Raw genomic sequence first — 19,373 nt, 5'->3', positions numbered from 1 at the left:
TTTGTATCAACTTTCTGTCTGGATAGATTTTGAATGTAGAAATAATAATATTCTTGATGATGATGATGATGTTTCTGTTATGTTTTGCTGTGTAGACCCTCTATAAAACACAGGTTAGGGAACTGAAAGAAGAGTGTGAAGAAAAGACCAAACTTTGTAAAGAATTACAGCAGAAGAAACAGGAACTACAGGATGAAAGGTAAGGACAGGATCCTGTCTCTCCTGTTCATAGCCACATGTCCTGCCCCTTAGAAGAGTGCCTGCTGTACTCCAAATAAAAATTGTTGATGAAGTGAATTAGACAGAAACTTTGACTTCATAGTGAAATTGAAGATGATATGATATATCTCTAAAATGTAGGGACTCCTTGGCTGCACAGCTGGAGATCACCTTGACCAAAGCAGATTCTGAGCAGCTGGCTCGTTCAATTGCTGAAGAACAGTATTCTGATTTGGAGAAAGAGAAAATCATGAAAGAGCTGGAGATCAAAGAGATGATGGCAAGGCACAAACAGGAACTCAGTGAGAAAGATGCTACAATTGCATCCGTAAGTAAAATTTTTGGTTCTTTTTTTATTATAATTAAACTACTGTATCATAAACCTTCCTCAGAAGCAGAAGGAAAATAACATAGACCCAGGTGAAAATTGCACGTGCTGGCTACAAGATTTTCATTCCACCTACCCATCAGCTGCTCAGTGTTGTTTCCACCCATCACAGTGACAGAAATTTAGTATCTTGGGTAATTTTAAATGTTTGAAGGGCATCTGGAAAACAGAATTTGTATTTACTACTATGGGGAGTGTAAATTTAGTATGGCATAGAATAGTACAGTAAATAGTATGGCAATTTCCAGTAAATTTTAAATATATTATCCAAAGAAAGTCCACATTAAGGTAAATGTGCTAGAAGAATTCAGACACAATGCTCACAGCAGCAAACGTGTTTGTAATAGCAAAACTTCAAATATCTCCTCAATAGATGAATGAGTGTGTGGATGAGATCTGGTAGAAGATAGAACCACTGTATCAGTTAAAATGAATTAATTAGGTCTTTCTATCAACAACTTAATACAGTGTCGAGTGAAAGCAGTTACAGAAAGATAATACAGCATGGTGCTATTTGTGGACAGACATAAAAACTCCACTATATATTATTTTATGTGTATGTCATAAGAGTTTGCTATCATGAATGGAAAGGAAGAATCCAAAGTTCACAGTAAAAATTCCTTCAGGAAGGGAGATTAGGATTTTGAGAGAATACAAAAGGACATCAGTTTCTTTAGTAAAATTTTATTTTCTGTTTTAAAATAATGTTCTGAAAGAACTACTGCAGTTTAAATTTTGTTTATTTTGCATGATGGAATGCAGAGCTTTGTTACAGTATTTGCTCTTTTTTTTTTTTAGTTTATTAAATGTTTTTCCCATTAAAAATACTGCTGAGGATATTTGAGAGAAGGGCACGTTTTTGGCTTCCTGGCGTGCATTTGAAGTCTCTTATGGTTAATGAAATTTTCTTTAAGAGTGAAGTTTGGTAGGTAGCACAAAGACAAAGTGTAGAGAGAGAGATGTACTTAGAAAAACAGGAGTTTAAGCAACATTCTAGGATATATTCATTTTGAGTTCTTGCCTGATAACTTAACATTTGTAAGTTGGGATATGATATTTATTCCACTTTAATTCCTTAGCTTGAAGAAACTAACAGGACACTAACTAGTGATGTTGCCAATCTTGCAAATGAGAAAGAAGAATTAAATAACAAATTGAAAGATGCCCAAGAACGTATGTATTAACAAAAAAAAAAGTTGATTTTAAATATACCTTATGGTGGGCAGTAGCTTAGTTAATCGATAATAATGTTGACATTTTTCTGTGCTACAGAACTGTCAAGGTTGAAAGACGAAGAGATAAGCGCAGCAGCTATTAAAGCACAATTTGAGAAGCAGCTACTAACAGAGAGAACACTCAAAACTCAAGTACGTATAATAAACTCTCAATAGGATTTTGAAATTACTTTAGTTTGTCTTTTACAGTTGACTTCTGGTGTTACAGATTGGCCGTAGCTGTCAGTGAATGTGTCAGTATTTATGAATAGTCACAGTAACCTGATTTTTGTCAGGTTAGTAGAGGCTAGATTGGATTAACCTTGTCTAGTTCAGTGTTTATTAAATTTTTGATGTTGTTAATTTTTTCATATGGAATCACATTCCCTCCTAATTTTTTATTGTAATCTGATAAAGTTTTTCTGCTTTTTAAGAAACTGTAGGGAATGATCATTTGGTGACATCCTGAAAAAGGGTCAGTTTGAAGATACCTGTGATTATTGACCATCCTTCTGCCAACTCTCATGGTTATATCTACTGCACCAATACTTGTGGGCCCCAGATGCTCTGCTCTGTGGTTTGACATGCATTTTATTAATGTGATACTACTGCAAAATTCTCTTCAGGATAAAAGATCTGCCCAGTAAAAGTCTCTCTTGAAACTAAAAACTCAAAGTGGTAGGAGGTGACATCAGATCAAACCTATAAACATTTAAAAACAAAACAAAAACCACATGTCTTTATTGATTTCAGAGAGAGGAAAGGAGAGAGAAACATCAATGATGAGTCATCGATTGGCTGCCTCCTGCGTGCCCCCTAGTGGGGATGGAGCCTGCAACCCTGGCATGTGCCCTGACCGGGAGTTGAACCTTGATCTCCCGGATCATAGGTCGATGCTCAACCTCTGAGCCACGCCGGCCAGGCTAAACCTATAAACATTTAAAATCACAGTTCTCAGAAAACATGAGTGAAAAACGAATAGAATATAGGAGGTATGTTACTTAATACATAAGATGTTTCTTTGTAGCCCTGTATGTGTAGGAAAGGAGATTATTAGTGCTTATATAACTTGCTATTGGTGAGTTACCAAGAAACCATCAATATAATGTATTTCATTTATTTATATACTTATTTTTATGTTTTTAAGGCTGTGAATAAGTTGGCTGAGATCATGAATCGAAAAGAACCTATCAAGCGTGGTAGTGACACAGATGTGCGGAGAAAAGAGAAGGAGAATAGAAAGCTACATATGGAGCTTAAATCTGAACGTGAAAAATTGACCCAGCAGATGATCAAATATCAGAAAGAACTGAATGAAATGCAGGCTGTAAGAATATGTTTTGAACTCTAGATTAAAGACTTCTTTTTTAAGAAGTAGAATTATTTTCATGTCTGTATATACTTTATTGGTTATAGAACATTTCTATTGATAATTATTGAACTAAGAAGCAAAATTATGAGACATATGGCATCCAATTAATTTAATATAATTTAATTCCTCATAGCAAATAGCTGAAGAGAGCCAGATTCGAATTGAACTACAGATGACACTGGACAGCAAGGACAGTGACATTGAGCAGCTGCGGTCACAGCTCCAGGCCTTACACATGGGCATGGACAGTTCCAGTACAGGCAGTGGACCGGGGGACGCTGAGGCAGATGATGGCTTTCCAGGTACAAACTTGTTTTCAGCCCTTGTGTTTATTTTTATTAGAAGCCTTTTGTCTTAACTATAAATCTGTTGATTGTTTAAGCCCTGTGACTGTTCGTGAAGAAAAATGTTTGTCATTTCTTTAACGGAAAAACCTACTCCTTGGAGTAGGGATTCAAACAACAGTTTAAACTTACTTTATTTAGTGACCTTTGACAACATTTTTCATAAAAATGCAAAAGAAAATTCCACATATTTAGTTATTTAAATTAACTCATTATATATTATAGTTAGCTCTCTTTTTAAGCTTTCATTTTATTTTCTCTTAACTCTTTTCTGCATTCTTACTTCCTTTATGTCGGGTGTTTAGTTCATATCACTCAGTCACACACTATGGAATCCATGTCATTCACCTACCAGCGTTCCTCTGCCTCTCTCAGTATTGCCACTAAGCCTTCCAGCTCTCATGTGCTTCTTGGCTCTGATTCTGACTCAGAAGAAGAATCTTTGCCTTACTTACCTATTTCATCGGAACCTAGTGATACAGGTGATATCCTGAAAATCTTTCACCTTTGGGGTTTTTCTCACTATCTTTAATTTTAGTCCTTGTGAAAAACTTTTATAACATTAACTAATACTCACTAACTCTAGCAAGTTGTTCTAGTCTCTAGAGAGAGACTGCTGCATGAACAAAGAGTTTGTTTTTAGGGTATTTGCACATGGCTTTGCTATTACAATTGATAGATTTATTTTGTCAGCTTACAAGAGGCAGTACTTTGTATCATTTAGGAGCATATGGTTTCACTACCTGTTTTAGACATTTTCAACCAAGAAGAAACTGAAATTTCATATCAAGAGTGACAGTACAGAAAAAGCGTATAGACTGTTTCAGAGGATGTGTTTGAGTTTTCATTGAGTACTTACCTAGGCAACATTTTGCTAGGTCTTAGAAGAGAGTTCAAGACAATTTGACCTGATCCTTGCCCTTACAATTGAAATGAAGAACCGGATAGAAAAAACATAAAATTATGTTCAACACAAAGTTAGTATAAATACAAAAAACATAATGTAAATGCCACAGGAAATTAGTGTATGACCAGTTGAATGTAAGGTAAAATTTAGTCTTTTATGAATTGAAATCAAAGTAAAGTAACTATAGTTACTTACATTGTCACCACATTTCCCAGGTGTATGTATATCAGTATATAATATAAATCATAAGTGATTGTATTGAAGTCGTTTTAGAGCTTAGCAATAAAATTATTTCAGTCTTTTTTTTTTAATATATCTTTATTGATTTCAGAGAGAGGAAGGGGGGGAGGAGAGAGAGAAACATCAGTGATGAGAGAGTCATTAATCAGCTGCCTCCTGCACGACCCTGACTGGGGATCGAGCCCACAACCCGGGCATGTGCCCTGACCGGGAATCGAACCACGATCTCCCAGATCCTAGGTCGATGCTCAACCGCTGAGCCACGCGCTGGGCTATTTCAGTCTTATGCATAGTGTTAGAGGTCATCTGATTTAGTCCCTTGAACTGGTATAGGACCATGTCCAGACAGGTGAGCAGGTGGGCTGTTTGTAATGACAGCAATTCTGTTCAGACAGTTCAGAAGGTTGATGTGAGAGAGTGTATAGGTGCTGGGGTCAGAAACTTGTCCCTTTATGACCTTTCTGTGGACAGTGAGGATTAAACTAGGTTTAGGTAAAGCATCCAGCACCATTCGGACATTTAGTAGATGTGAAATAAGTGATAGCTACTTTTATTATTAGAATAATGTCCAAAAAATGCCTGTTTTACTTAAATGATTTCATTTAAAGATGCTGATCAAATGCCAGTAGAACAAATTCTAAGGATTCAATTTCCTTTACTAGAATTTTATTTGATTTTGATGTTTTGGAATTTAGAAATATTTTGGTTATATTGCTACTCATTAATCAAATTTTACCTGTAATTTACATAATTTTATTTTATTATAGCCATTCTGAAAGTTCATTTTTTCTGAACATGCAATTATTTAAAAATAAGTTTTCTCTTCAAAGAAAATGTGCAGTATATTTATAGTTAGGGCTCCTTCCAAAGGAAAAACAAAGGATTCCAACACAGGTGTAATAGTGAGAATAAAGAGCTGCTTCTCTTTTTTGCAACTTTTCTGCTGAAGTCTGCAAATGCATGAACTTAATCAATGGCATTTGACTTTATAAACTATATAAGGTATATTTCCAATGTGATATAACCTGGATTTTGTTTTGCGTCCTGTAACTTGCTTATATTGATCCTGCGTTGTTACGATAGCCTAGATAATGTGCAGTGGTAAATTCTGAAGGCCATAATTGATTTGATTTGTGACTTCTATATTCAAATTTTATTAAATTCCTCATTTTCTTAGAATTGTTATGTTTATCCTCATATGTTTCTTTATAGAGTCAAGACTAGAGGGATGGCTCTCATTGCCTGTGAGAAACAACACTAAGAAGTTTGGGTGGGTTAGAAAGGTAAATGGCACTTTTGAATATGGTTCTTCTTCGCTTTTAGTTTGTTTAGCTACCTGCAGCCGTTTTACTTTTGTAGGTGTAAGATACATATAACTAGGACATTGAGACACATAAAACTCTTTTGCACTTTCTGATTTGGAATGACATGATTTTATATATCTTTGTAAAAAATAACTGTTATCATTAATGTATTGAAAATAAAACAAGTTTTGGTATTAGGAAAATAGAAACCTGTGGACCTTGGTGCTTTTGCTTTTTTGGTGGGAAAACAATCCTGGATATGACAGAACAACCCATTTCTTTCTTTTCCTGTGTTACTATGATTATTGATGCTATGTTCTGTTTTTGTTTTTGTTTTTTTTTAGTATATCTTTATTGATTTCAGAGAGAGAAAGGGAGAGGGAGAGAGAGACAGAAACATCAATGATGAGAGAGTCATTGATTGGCTGCCGCCTGCACGCCCCCAACTGGGGATGGAGCCCGCAACCCGGGCATGTGCCCTGACCCGGAATCGAGCCCCGATCACCTGGATCCTGGGTCGACGCTCAACCTCTGAGCCACGCCTGGCCGGGCTATGTTCATTTTTGATGTGTCTTAGTTCATTCAGGTCACTATAACAAAATATTACAGACTCTGTAGCTTATGAAAAACCAACTTATTCCTCACAGTTCTGGAGGCTGGAAGTCCAGAGTGCCGGCTTTAAAGGCCCTCTTTCAGGTTTCAGACTCCCCGCTATGTGCTCACATGGTAGAAGGGGCTAGGCATCTCTCCAGAACCCCTTTTATAAGACCATTAATTCCATTCATGAGGGCTTTGCTCTCATGACCTAATCACCTTCCAGAGGCCCCTCCTCCTCATACCATCTGTTAGGTGTTAGGATCTAACATATGAATTTGGGGGGAACATAAGCATTCAAACCATAGCAGTAGGTTAACCGATGCTGTTGGATCTTAAGCTAAATCAATCCAAAAACTTTGAATTTGTTTTCAGTTTGCTTAATTAAATTACATACAAACAGAGTTTCTTACTATTTTAAGGAAGACTTTTTCTAAGGGTATATTAAGAATGTTTTAGTTATTTAACTTAGGTATTTTATGTGATTTTTATTGTTGATAGAGAATTTACTTTCCAAGAAAATAAATAAGATATATATCAACTTTAATCATTGTTTAATTTCCTCCCTTCCTTTTTTTAACAGTATGTGATCGTCAGCAGTAAGAAGATTCTTTTCTATGACAGTGAACAGGATAAAGAACATTCTAATCCTTACATGGTTTTAGATATAGAGTAAGTGTTTTTATTAGAATATTTAGGAACTTCAGTTTTTTAAAACTTAATTTAACTTTATTTTCTTTTACATCACCATTTATACTCCCTATACCCTCTTCCACCTCCACCCGCCCCCACAGTCACCACACTGTTATCTGTCTCAGTGAGTTCTTTCTCTTTTAGGAACTTCATTTTTCAATGTGTAATAGAGTAACATGACATTTTTTGTCAAGTGAGTGCAATATATTGGTCACATGGTACATAGATTTACTCATACAGTATAGCTCCTGCTGTACTCTTGTTACATTTTCTTATATTTGCTTCATACATATGGAAGTCTGGGATATTCAGCTAGCTAAAGCATTTTTATTTCATGGGTCTTTACTATGTTGTTTTCTGAAACTAATTAAAAAATTTTCTGACTTACTGAGAATTTCTCCAAATCTTTAGGAGTGATTGATGTAATAGAGCAAGATATTATCTGACCTTCTGACATGGATCGAAGTAGTCAGTTTTAACTTATGACTAGTATAAGATAACTAATGTAATTTGATCTTTGGGTAATATTTTATTTCTTATTAAAAATCTTTTCTAGCAAATTGTTTCATGTCCGACCAGTTACACAGACAGATGTATACAGAGCAGATGCTAAAGAAATTCCAAGGATATTTCAGGTAAATATAGTTTTGTTTTGGTTTTGGTTGGTGGTTGTTTGTTGTTGTTTTGGGGGTTGTTTGTTTTTTGGGGGTTTTTTTTTGCGTTCACCTTTAGAGATTCTAAGAGTGGCGTGACATATCAAATTTTTTTATTCTTGGGCTATCTTCAGATTACATTTCAGTTGTTGTGCCATTTAAAGGTGGTTTATTCTTTTGTGAATTCTGTGCCTGTTCTTTTTGGCTATATCTTCATTCCTCTCTCCATTTTACATTTTAAAGTCTGTTGTGTATTTATATCATGTTTCTGGGTAGTAATCCTTTTGTTTAAGGTTGCTTATGACATTTTTTTAAGCATAAACTTTCTCCTCCTGTTTTTGGTTTTATGCTCAATTCCCTAGAAAATAAAAAAAGTTGCTTGTGAAGTTAAATTTTGCACCCAATAGCCCTTTCCTTCTGATTTAAAGTGAAGCCAAATTTTTCTTTATACTACTTCCATTTTAAAATAAGTCAAACCAACAATTAGTTATTGAACTCCTTCTGTGTAAAAACCATTGTACTTGCTGTACTATGGGGAAATTATTTTCTGGTGCTTATCATGTCTATTTGGAGTATATTCTACATCTTTTCCTCTCTTTCTTCCTCAACTCTCTAAACAAAAGTCTTATCAGTTATAGCTATTTTTGCATTTATCACCAGTTGTCTGTTTTTGAGAATCATAAAGCATCGAGGCATATAATTGTCATATCTCTTCAGGTGATTATTTTGAACACTCCCTCCCAGAAGAACTTTCTAACACCCATCAGGTGCAAACTTACCTTTTGCTAGCCTGTTCTGCTGGAACATAGATATCATGGAGGGAGAAAGGAGGCACTATTTGAACAGGATTCTTTTGAAATGAACCAAAGTGACTGTATAAAGACTTCTCATAGAAGCTCTTAATGAGACAGAACCTACTGAAATTTGAGCATCTGCTGCATTTTCTTCTTAATGAATAATTTAGATTTATTTTATTTTTACTATAGGAATTATTACTATGTAAAAAGTAACTTATGTTTAGAAACCACTCATTGTGCTTTTTGGTATTTATAGATTCTGTATGCCAATGAAGGAGAAAGTAAGAAGGAACAAGAATTTCCAGTGGAGCCAGTGGGAGAAAAGTCAAATTATATTTGCCACAAAGGACATGAATTTATTCCTACTCTCTATCATTTCCCAACCAACTGTGAGGCTTGTATGAAGCCCTTGTGGCATATGTTCAAACCTCCTCCTGCTTTGGAGTGCCGTCGCTGCCATATTAAATGTCATAAAGACCACATGGACAAAAAGGAGGAGATTATAGCTCCTTGCAAAGGTAAATACTAAATTACTTGCTCCATCAGTATTATTTATGTTCATGTCATTTTAAACACATTAATTTTTTTTCATATATTTTTTGTAGTGTATTATGATATTTCAACGGCAAAGAATCTGTTGATATTAGCAAATTCTACAGAAGAGCAGCAAAAGTGGGTTAGTCGGTTGGTGAAAAAGATACCTAAAAAGCCTCCAGCTCCAGACCCTTTTGCACGGTCGTCTCCTAGAACTTCAATGAAGATACAGCAAAACCAGTCTGTTAGACGGCCAAGTCGACAGCTTGCCCCAAATAAACCAAGGTAATGACTAAACATGTGGTAATGGTTAAAGTGTTTTTAGAAATATCTTACTCTTCATATTTAAACTATAAATTTTTCTAATTACAGTTTTCTTTCCCTTAATATTTTAATGAACTATGGAAACCAAATGTTTGAAACTATTTAAGCTTTCATGTCTCATTTATTGATTTAGGTGAATGTAATATTAATTTAACTAAATCACACATATTACACTCAACCAAAAATATATAAAGGGCTCGTTTTTGTCATGTTTATGTATATAATCATAACATTTAGGATTATATAAGCACATTGACTGACTCGGTGATTTGGTAGACAGGATGCACACACAGATCTCTGAGGGTCAGGTACACACATTGTTTGATACAACAGACTTCTTAAACCTCTTTTATGTTAGAGGACTTGAGAGGCAGGACTGAAATCCTCATTCTTAATTCAAATTTCTAAGTTTAAAATAAGAATTTGTCTTTGATTTAAAGAGCAATATAGATCAGCTTTAAAAATGCAGATATTAACTAAGAGGTAAAGTGGACATTCCTTGTAATTGAGGTGGAGTTGGGAATATGGAATATGTTCAGAGAGGATCACTAATGCACAAAAATACTTTGGGGGAGCCATTTTTATACAGCTGCATTATAGTAACGTAGTTCTTCATTCAAAATCAACCACTTCTTGTCTTACTGGACACTACAGCACTTACAAGCATTGCTGTTCATTAAAATGAACATGAAGATTTGGTTAGCTAAAGGGTGAAGTATATACTTAGATCAGGGATCTAATTTCAGGTATCCTTTTTGTTCCCTAACACGGGACCTTCAGTGTATGAATGATGATGTGTATTGGCTGTGTTATCAGAAATCTTTTCATTCTAACCACAAATATATTATATGAAACTTTTCTTGAAACTAATATCTCAAGGAAATAATTTAGAATGACAAAGGTAGAACTGGTGTTTCAGCAGTGAAAATGTTGAATTTTTGTGAGGTATGCTAAAAATATTATAAAATTAGTAATTATGTGATAGTAATTAGGCTGAAGAAACTTAAAGAACTCCGAGACACTCAAGGTCATTCCATGTGCCATGTGCCAAACATCTAAAAATTATTAAGTTTCTAGTATTAATATTGTAGAACTATTAATGCATAAATGCCATTTTAATACTTCACAATATATAGTGCTTTACGGCTTCTGAGGTGCTTCCGAATATAATTTAACTGTTTTAGATATTCTCTTATTTGATCTTTAAAATACTCCTGTGGAGTAGATTTGGTATTCTCTTTCTTTTTGATTCAGACTCTAGAAGGGCAAATAATTTGTTCGGTTTCGGGACTATAAGAATGTTAGTCTTTTTAATATATTTTATTTTTTTGTCTCGTTTGACAAGGTAATGATTTTTCTACATATGATAACACATAGAATTAGTTTATATAAAGAAGCAATTTTCGGACACAGTGAGGCATATTTCACTTACATAATCATTTCATGTTTACCGACTTTCCTTCTCCTCCCCCAGTTCAGCATCATGGTCTATTTGAAAGCATATTTACTTGTGATTTTTGTTACTTTTTGTTTTGTTTTAGTTCTGGCCCTGCCCTTTGAATCATTCTTCATTGATTTTTTAAAAAATACATTTTGCATAGCCAACAGTAAGTAATAGGGATTTCTTTCTCTCACAGCTATGTGTGGTAGATAAAACTAATAGCAAAACTGACTATAAAATGTATAGGATATTTTTGTGAAAAATTTTTAATATACTCTGAAATTTTAAATGTAAAAATGGGCACATTAAAAATATAATTTTGTATTTTATTATGCCTCTGCAACTATTTCCATTGTTTTTAACATCTATGCCTCCATCACTTCATTGACTCATAAAATTGTATCTGTGTCTGTCTTACGTGAATAACTACAGTTTGCACTCATTTTGGGGTGTCACATTTTAAGTAGCACAAATTGGAGGGTGTACAAAGAGAATCACTGAGGTAGTAGTGGGTCATTTGAAAGTATTATACATGTAGCAAGTGAAGAAACTAAGGATATTTAGTCTTCTGAAGAAATTATTTGAAAGGATGGGCGATCATAAACAACAGTAAAGATGTTAAGTATAAAGTACCTTCTTTAGAATATGTATTAGAACAAGAACCAAGCAGAGAGGGACATTTTTAACTCAGGAAGGGAAAGCTGTCAGGCAGTCAGAAGTTCTAAAATGGGAAGAATTGGCTTCTCTAGAAGAGAGAGTGTCCTGTCACCACAGGTGTGTACCTGATTTAGCTGCTGCTTGGTAACACTGAGGGGTGCAGTGCTCTCATTTTGTTATGTGTGCAGCCTGACATTGAGCAGCATGGCTCCATGAACTAGTCAAGCATTGACTAGATAGCCTTTAATATTCTACTAATTTACAGCATATTCCTATAGAAAGGTGGGGAGAGCTGTTAAAAGATCATCCAAGAAAACTTAGGAACAGAATTTCTGGTGTATCTCAGCAGTAATTTAATATCTAGCTCTTTATGCATGTTTACTTAATAATAGTCTTGGCACTAGTCAATCTAGCTTTAATTCAACTAATTTATGTGGTGTCTTTTTTAAAACAGATGTTTAACTTTGTTAGATATCATCATACACTAAAACAATACCCCTAATCTTTTTTTTTTTTAAGATTTTTTAATTAATTTTTTGAGAGAGAAAGGAAGAGAGAGGGAGAGAGAAACATCTGTGTGAGAGCGAGATATTGATTGGCTGCCTCCTGCACACCCCCTACCAGGGATCAAGCCCACAACCTGGGCCCATGTCCTGACCGGGAGTCAACAGGCAACCTTTCCGTGCATAGGATGGCGCCCAACCAACTGAGCCACATCCGCCAGGACACACCTAATCTTTTTTAAAAAAACTTTTTCTCAGTGTCTGTTTTGTTAACAACTGCACCATTACATTTTCCTCTTTGGCTTCTACGGCATTCCTGGTTCTGATCCTCCTGTTAACTATCTTTGCAACACTTTTTCTGTGGTGAATTGTTTAATAGTTAAATAAGTGTTAGCTATTATGATCATTAACATTTTCAAGGGCATATTTTATGCTAGGCACTCTTCTTTAACTGTACTTATTTATCCTCAACACCAGCCTGTGATTTAGCTATTAATGTCTCCATTTAACAGATGAGGATACCGAGACACAGAGCATTGTGTGCCCAGGGTCACACAGCTGATGAGTGGCAGGGCCATGAGTTCAGATGCACACTCTAGTCTAGTTCCCGATTCCACCTTGTCACCTGCAGTGCACCCCTGCCTCACAGTCACGTGAGGAGAAACAAATTGATAGTTTATAAAACGTGTAGAAATGCTATTCCAGATAAATGTTTTCTTGGTAATTTTGAATTAAAATTAAAATACTGTGTTGGAAAATTAGGAAATTTGTGAATAAAATGCTGACTTTTGATGAAGACAGTTTGGGGAGATCCTCAATTTGTTCTAATGCCAGGCACAAAATAGTGGTCTCTGCTGAGGCTTATTTCTCTGTAATTACTTTTCTTTTGAAGATCTTTTTTTTTAACATTAATTTATTGGGTGACATTGGTTAGTAGGCTCATGTAGGTTTCAGGTGTAGACTTCTATGATACAAGATTTGTATATTGCACTGTGTCCCCACCACCCAAGTCAAATCTTTCGTCACCATATATTAGGCCTCCTTCACCCCCTCCAAAGATCTTTTTTTTTAGTTTTTGTTTTTTTTTCAAACCTCACCCGAGGATATTTTTTCCATTGCTTTTCAGAGGCGGGGGTGGGGGAGAAACATTGATGTGACAGAGACACATAGATTGGTTGCCCCCTGCATGAGCCCCAACCAGTGCCAGGGATTGAGCCTGCAACCGAGGTACGTGCCCTTGGCTGGAATCGAATCCCAGGACCCTTTCGTCCGAGGGCTGATGCTCTAATTGCCGAACCAAACTGGCCAGGGCAAGATCTTTTTTTTTAATGCAATATTTAAGCCAAGTAGAAAAGCATAAAGCAGAAATGCAAAACATCCTCATTTATCCAGTTTCAAGAAGTGAGGCATTGCCAATACAGTTTGAACTAGGAGTGAAGGCAGCTATTATGTCATTGTTCTTTTCTTTTTCTAAATAGCAGAACATTAATAGAGTAATTATTTGTGAAAAGCTAATAGGTTATACACAAGTTGAAGTGTCAAAAAAAAATCGTATAGAAGAAAATATATATCTGATCTTGGATTGGAGAACTTCCTAAGAATAAAAACAAAGAAAAGCCAGGGATTGCCTAACCAAAAGTGAAGCCTCGTAAATTTAAAAAACACCATATATTTGCAAGAGTATCTTTTATCTAGAGTTCTCAAAGAAATCATTAAGAAAAAGGAGATTTCCTCTTCCCAATATAAAAATTAGTGTGAAATGTTCAGGCATTATTTTGTTCTTCAGATTGTGAAAAAGTGATCAACCTAATTATTAAGCAGAGAAATTAAAACTATAATGTTAAAATCATTCTCACCTGCCAAACTGGTACAGGCAAGAAACATAGTATTGACAGGATATAAGGAAGTGGGCACTCCCATGTTCTGCTAGTAGAACTCAGAATTAAACTGTACCCTTTCTGAAGCAGTACATTTCACAGACCTGAGCTGACTGATTAAATGCAGGAGATAGACAATTAAACAGATGTTTAAAATGTTTACAGTACTATTTAAATGTTTATAATAGATTCATGACTGAGTGTTATGGAGGTCGAAGGGAAGCATGGGGAATTCTGCCTGAAGGCATCAAGAAAGGTGTCCCAAAAATGGAGTGTCATTAATTTTCTGGGAAAAGAGTTCCAGGCAAAATGTGATGTGCGGAGAGACCGGCTTGTCAGAACTGCTTAGTGTTTGTAGTCTTTTATTGGGTGAGGGTGGGGAGGGCAAGGACTGGAGTGGTGGAGGGTGGCACAGGAGAGGAAGCCCTGAGCCAGGTTGAAAAGGGACCGTGTACATTATGCTGTCGGAGTTTTTATTTTGTTCTTCAGATGAAGTCTTTCAACAGGAGATTGGTATGTTTAGACTTGATGAAGTCCTGCTCTAAAGAACTGACAGTGGAAGAAACCAAGTTAAAGAAAGATTTCTTAAGTTGAAATGACAAGAATTATATGACTGGGAGGGGATGAGGGAGAGGTTTTAAGGGAAGCCTTGTCATGCGTTGCTCTGAGAACTAGTGATAAGACTTTTACAATTTGAAAGATACATACTTTGCACATACTTCAGAGGTTTGGAAGGATTTGAAATGCAGATTTTTCATAACATAGGCTAAAATTGGGGTTTGGACACCCAGGAAAGCCTACTGATCTCAATCTCTCGAGCAGGAGAGTCGAAACCATAGCTAAAAGTTACTTTATATGTAAGCCTAGAAAAATTAGTATATACTAGGTTGTGATACATGTTAAATGATTAAATAATTATCTCTGAGTTTGTATATTTTTTCAGATATTGTTATGCATTCCCACATTTTGAAATAGAGTAATTTGAGTTGGTTTGTTTACTTTTAAATTAGGGTGATCATCCTTCCGCCTACTCTGTCAGTGATTCTTGGAGCCAACAGCTGCATCAGAATTTATCTCGGGGTTTTATTTAAAATGCAAATACTTGCCCTCCTTTTCTTCAGTCCAATTATATCAGAATCTCTTGGGATGTGTTCTGGGAATACACATTATAAATAGCATTGGGAAAACCATATATACTAAAATTTAAGAACCAATGACAGTGATCACAGATGAGACTTTAGGGACCAGATGAGTTCCTTAGCATAAGTCGATTCATGAACATCACAGTTATGAACCATGAAAAAATTATTCCTATTTTTAAAATAAAGATAATTGCAATATTAGATTATTGGATTGGATTGGAAAGAAGACCAGATATGCCTCTGCTCGGAGTCCATTTTATTTAGCCAAGATAAGTTGCTAACGGTGTTTATATACTTGTGGATTTTCCCTCATCCGTAATTTTTCATGGAGCACATAACTGTTGGTGACCCATTGAGCAAGTAGGGTCCTGCGGGAGTGGAGAAAGCTACATGCTTAATACTACTTCCCTTTTTTACTAGGGCTCATGGTGCTATTCTAGAAAACTGAGCTGACGATCTGGGCACTTGCGTGAAGGGAATGTTGACAAATTTTGAGCTTTCATAGTTCTCAAATCAGACGTCATCAGAATGGTTCTCTCTTCATCTGGGACTGGTGGAGAGAAGATTGCATCTTATCACCAAATATCAACTTTGTCCTCAGTTCTCTGGTATTCTGGAAGGCATATCTCGCCAGCATGGTTACATGCATTTATATATACAGAGAAAGAAGATTTCCCATCTCTTTCCATCTTAATTTCATCATGTTTTTATCGATGGAGGGAAAAGTAAACATGCTTACAGCACATTCAAAGTGTGATTTCTAGATCGTAGCTTATTAAACTGCTGTTGCTGAAGAGTGTTCTGAGAGTATAAATGTGCAAACCTCCTATTGCAGATTGCTTGATTTGGCATTTAAAGACTGGGATTGGTCATTTGATGATGTTGATGGTGGTGATGATGATGACGATGTTTTTGATTTCTGAAGAAATGGGGTAAATCTAAAAGTGAAAACAGTTATTTTAGTACTTCCAAGTAGCGCATGTGGTTTGTACTTGGGTTTCATTATTTCTGACTAGTTTTGAAATTTTATTAAGTTTTTAATAGTATGTATTTGAAAAGTAGTTTTTAGAAAAGTTTCTAACTAAAATTTTTATGTTAATTAGAAGTGTGAAATGCTATGTTCAGATTCTTTATTGGCTATATATTTTTCAATACAGTTGGAATTATAATTTTCTAAGGAATGAAAAATGTAGAAATAACAAAAAGAGCTAAATATGGCACTTTCTGTTTATTCTACAGAAGCCATATTCATAGAAGTACAATTTGCAGTGTTTTTAAGTTCCTACAACTGTATTAGTTTGTGAACATAGCATGAGACTCCTTTCTCCCGCCATCCTCCTCTCCTTCCCTCCCTTCCTCCCTCCTCTTTGCTTCTTTCTGACTTGCAAGAACTGAAACAGTTAAAACTTTGTAAGTCTAATAAGTGCTGTGAAATAGTGCTTTCTGATCTGGTTTTCTTTGTGATGCTGTGGAATGTTTGCTTTTTGTAAATGTAATGTTTCTCCTGCTGAAGAATGCCGGTGATGTGGTGTGAAAGTTCTTGTGCTTTTAGAACATGTAAAATAGTTTGGTTAATAGTGGCTGAAGTCGATTTCAATGAAAATTGAACCTCATGAGTTAAATGTTTTGCATGGAATGGATTTAAAGGAAGGTCTATCTTAACCTAAATAAGCACACTGCAAAACATACTTAAATCATGTAATATTGGGGATGGGTTTATAACCAGGATATACAGAGTATTTTTACATATATTTTCTACAACAGTGGTTATGTTCCCATTTCATAGATTTTAAGATAGAACCTGATCCATAAGTCCACTGTTCCTTCAGCTACATGAGGCAGCTAGCAGTTAAACTCCAAGTCCAACTTATGTTCACATGAGTTATTCAGTGACATACTGTCTAACCCTGATAGTGAGTTAACATTAAAACTGTGTCATGTTTATAACCAGTATGGGAATATACGAGAAAGACTACAATTGCATGTACCTAAAAATAAGAAAAGTAGCATAGTAAATATGTTTTATGCATGATTTAGGTGTTAAAAGTATTGGAGTTGGAAGACTATATAGTTTAGTGGTGTACATGGAATGCCTTTCAAAGAATTTAACAATATCTTAAATTATTTCACTGTCTCAACTAACTTTATTTTTCCTTCCTTTCCAGCTAACTGCCTTCTATGAACGCATCCATTATTCAAGGTGATCCTGTTCTTCCAGTTAAAACAAGACTGAAATATGATGGCCCAAAATTTATTGAGAAGCTGTATTTTCCTGAGAGACTGATACACACACATACATATTCCCTTTATTCCTGCAACATAAATTATAAATCTTGGGAGAGATTTTTCTAGGCTCCTTTGGAGCAACAGGTTGAACTAACAGTGACTTGTTAATAGTATAGGGACATCATATGTGGCTCTTCCAAACTTGTTCCATAAAGCTCTCTTGGCAGTCACTCACACTACATTGCACAGAAGGATTCAGGAGAGTTCAAGAAATCACCTTTTCAGCTTCAACAGAGAGGTTTCACCAGCATACTCACCGTAAGAGTCGGGGACGGATTTCACTACAGTGATAGACTGCATCTTTGAGAAGTGACCATTATACTGTGTGTGTGTATATGTGTGTGTGTGTGTATACATGTACACTCACATATATATAGTACTGTAATACGGCAAGAGGGTTTTTTAAACTTCCCACTTTATTTTTTTATACTCATTAATCAGCTATCATTACTACAGTTGCAACTATGCACTTGTATAAAGCCATAACATTGGGGTTCATATCACTTATATGTGTTCCTGATGGAGCTGCATGTTCATGTTATTGTAACAAAGTTTGAACAATTATATCAGTTTCCTAATGCTTCATGATAGGCAACTTTACCCATGTTGAATGCCTTAATTTAATTTTTTTCAGTCTTAGCCCTTTTCTGTATTAAAGAACAAGTGTTTACCAGCTCTTAGGATGCAAATTTGCTTTGCAGAAGAAAATAGTGCACTATTTTTACACGTAATAGTTATCAGTGTCAGCCTATTTTGATTGTATAACAGAATTTTTTAAAGTATTGGTGATAGAAACAATAATGGATAGTATTAGAACTAATATATCTTTTATGTATATTATTCATCCAAGCCTTTTTACAGACCTCAGTATTAGTGCGTGACTATGAAATGTTTCCTTTGCTTGGAATTTGCTGACAGCCCTAGATACGTTTTTATTCCTGGTAAGTACATTTGTGACTGTTTTTACATTTCACACTCAGCATTCAAAAATTATCTCAAATATAAAGAAAACTAAAATATACTCTAGATATATTTTAAGTATTTAAATGTGAGCCCTTAAACACACAATTGTGTATGGCAATATTTCAGTGTTGGGTTTGAAAACTGGTGACTGGGAAGTGGCCTCAGAGGCACTTAACTTTTTAATTCTTGAAATGCTGTGGAAGTTACAGCGTGTGCAGGACCATTCCTGCTGTATTTCTCATCCCACAGAAGTGTATATCCTATGCTGCGACAGTATGCATCATGGAAGCATCGAGTAAAAAAATTGTGTAGTCTTTTATCGGTCTCTGTATACATACAACACATACACAGTTTGGTGTGATACTGAAATACATCATCTGATATTTCAGTGAAGGAACTGAGACATTTTTCATTGTTCCCTCGGCGGTCAGTGTGGAGATGTTTAAAGTTAGGTCCCCAGTTACAGATCCTGTTGTGGAAACTGAGGAGTGGCCTGTGGCTCCTAATGCTGAAACTGCCTCTCACTACGCTTCCAGGGTCCAGCCTGCACTCTCTCACACTGTCTGTGCTGAGACGAGATGTGGGCGGTCCCTCGCAGGGGTGTTCTGCAGTTCCGGTTTGGGGGCACAGATTTTTTTTTTAAAGTAAGATTTAAAAATGAAAAATATATAAAATTTATATAGAATAAATATTTCCATTCATTAGACTTGTTAAAAGGAGACTGAATTAATATTTTATATAAAGATTTTGTTACACTATGGGAGGTTCTATCATATTATTCTGAATTGGAGAGTATATATATATATTTTTAATAAACTTTATTAAGGTGAAATAATTTGAAGTTTACACATGAGTAATTGACATATTTGAGTAAAAATGGCAAAAGTTTAAATTTTGAAGCTGTATATATTAGAGAATGTG

At 35.4% G+C, this 19,373-nt stretch overlaps 1 protein-coding gene across 1 annotated transcript in view; it reads left to right on the top strand.

Moving 5' to 3' along the window:
• Positions 1-18,486, top strand: part of ROCK2 (Rho associated coiled-coil containing protein kinase 2) — an 80,527-nt gene extending 62,041 nt beyond the window's left edge. Inside the window, exons 22-34 of the mRNA XM_081156513.1 lie at positions 96-199; positions 361-547; positions 1,687-1,780; positions 1,880-1,974; positions 2,969-3,148; positions 3,327-3,495; positions 5,897-5,967; positions 7,166-7,254; positions 7,832-7,910; positions 8,982-9,243; positions 9,331-9,544; positions 16,039-16,135; positions 17,369-18,486. Of these exons, the coding sequence (XP_081012639.1) occupies positions 96-199; positions 361-547; positions 1,687-1,780; positions 1,880-1,974; positions 2,969-3,148; positions 3,327-3,495; positions 5,897-5,967; positions 7,166-7,254; positions 7,832-7,910; positions 8,982-9,243; positions 9,331-9,544; positions 16,039-16,126 (1,632 nt within the window). The 3' untranslated portion in view covers positions 16,127-16,135; positions 17,369-18,486. The remainder of the gene's footprint in view (positions 1-95; positions 200-360; positions 548-1,686; positions 1,781-1,879; positions 1,975-2,968; positions 3,149-3,326; positions 3,496-5,896; positions 5,968-7,165; positions 7,255-7,831; positions 7,911-8,981; positions 9,244-9,330; positions 9,545-16,038; positions 16,136-17,368) is intronic.
• Positions 18,487-19,373: the final 887 nt, after the last annotated feature.

This window comes from Miniopterus schreibersii (genome assembly GCF_964146895.1).
Source record: "Miniopterus schreibersii genome assembly, chromosome: 13".
Classification (NCBI taxonomy): Eukaryota; Metazoa; Chordata; class Mammalia; order Chiroptera; family Miniopteridae; genus Miniopterus; species Miniopterus schreibersii.
The sequence above is the reverse complement of the archived record's forward strand: the minus strand, read 5'-3'. Positions and strand labels throughout refer to the sequence as shown.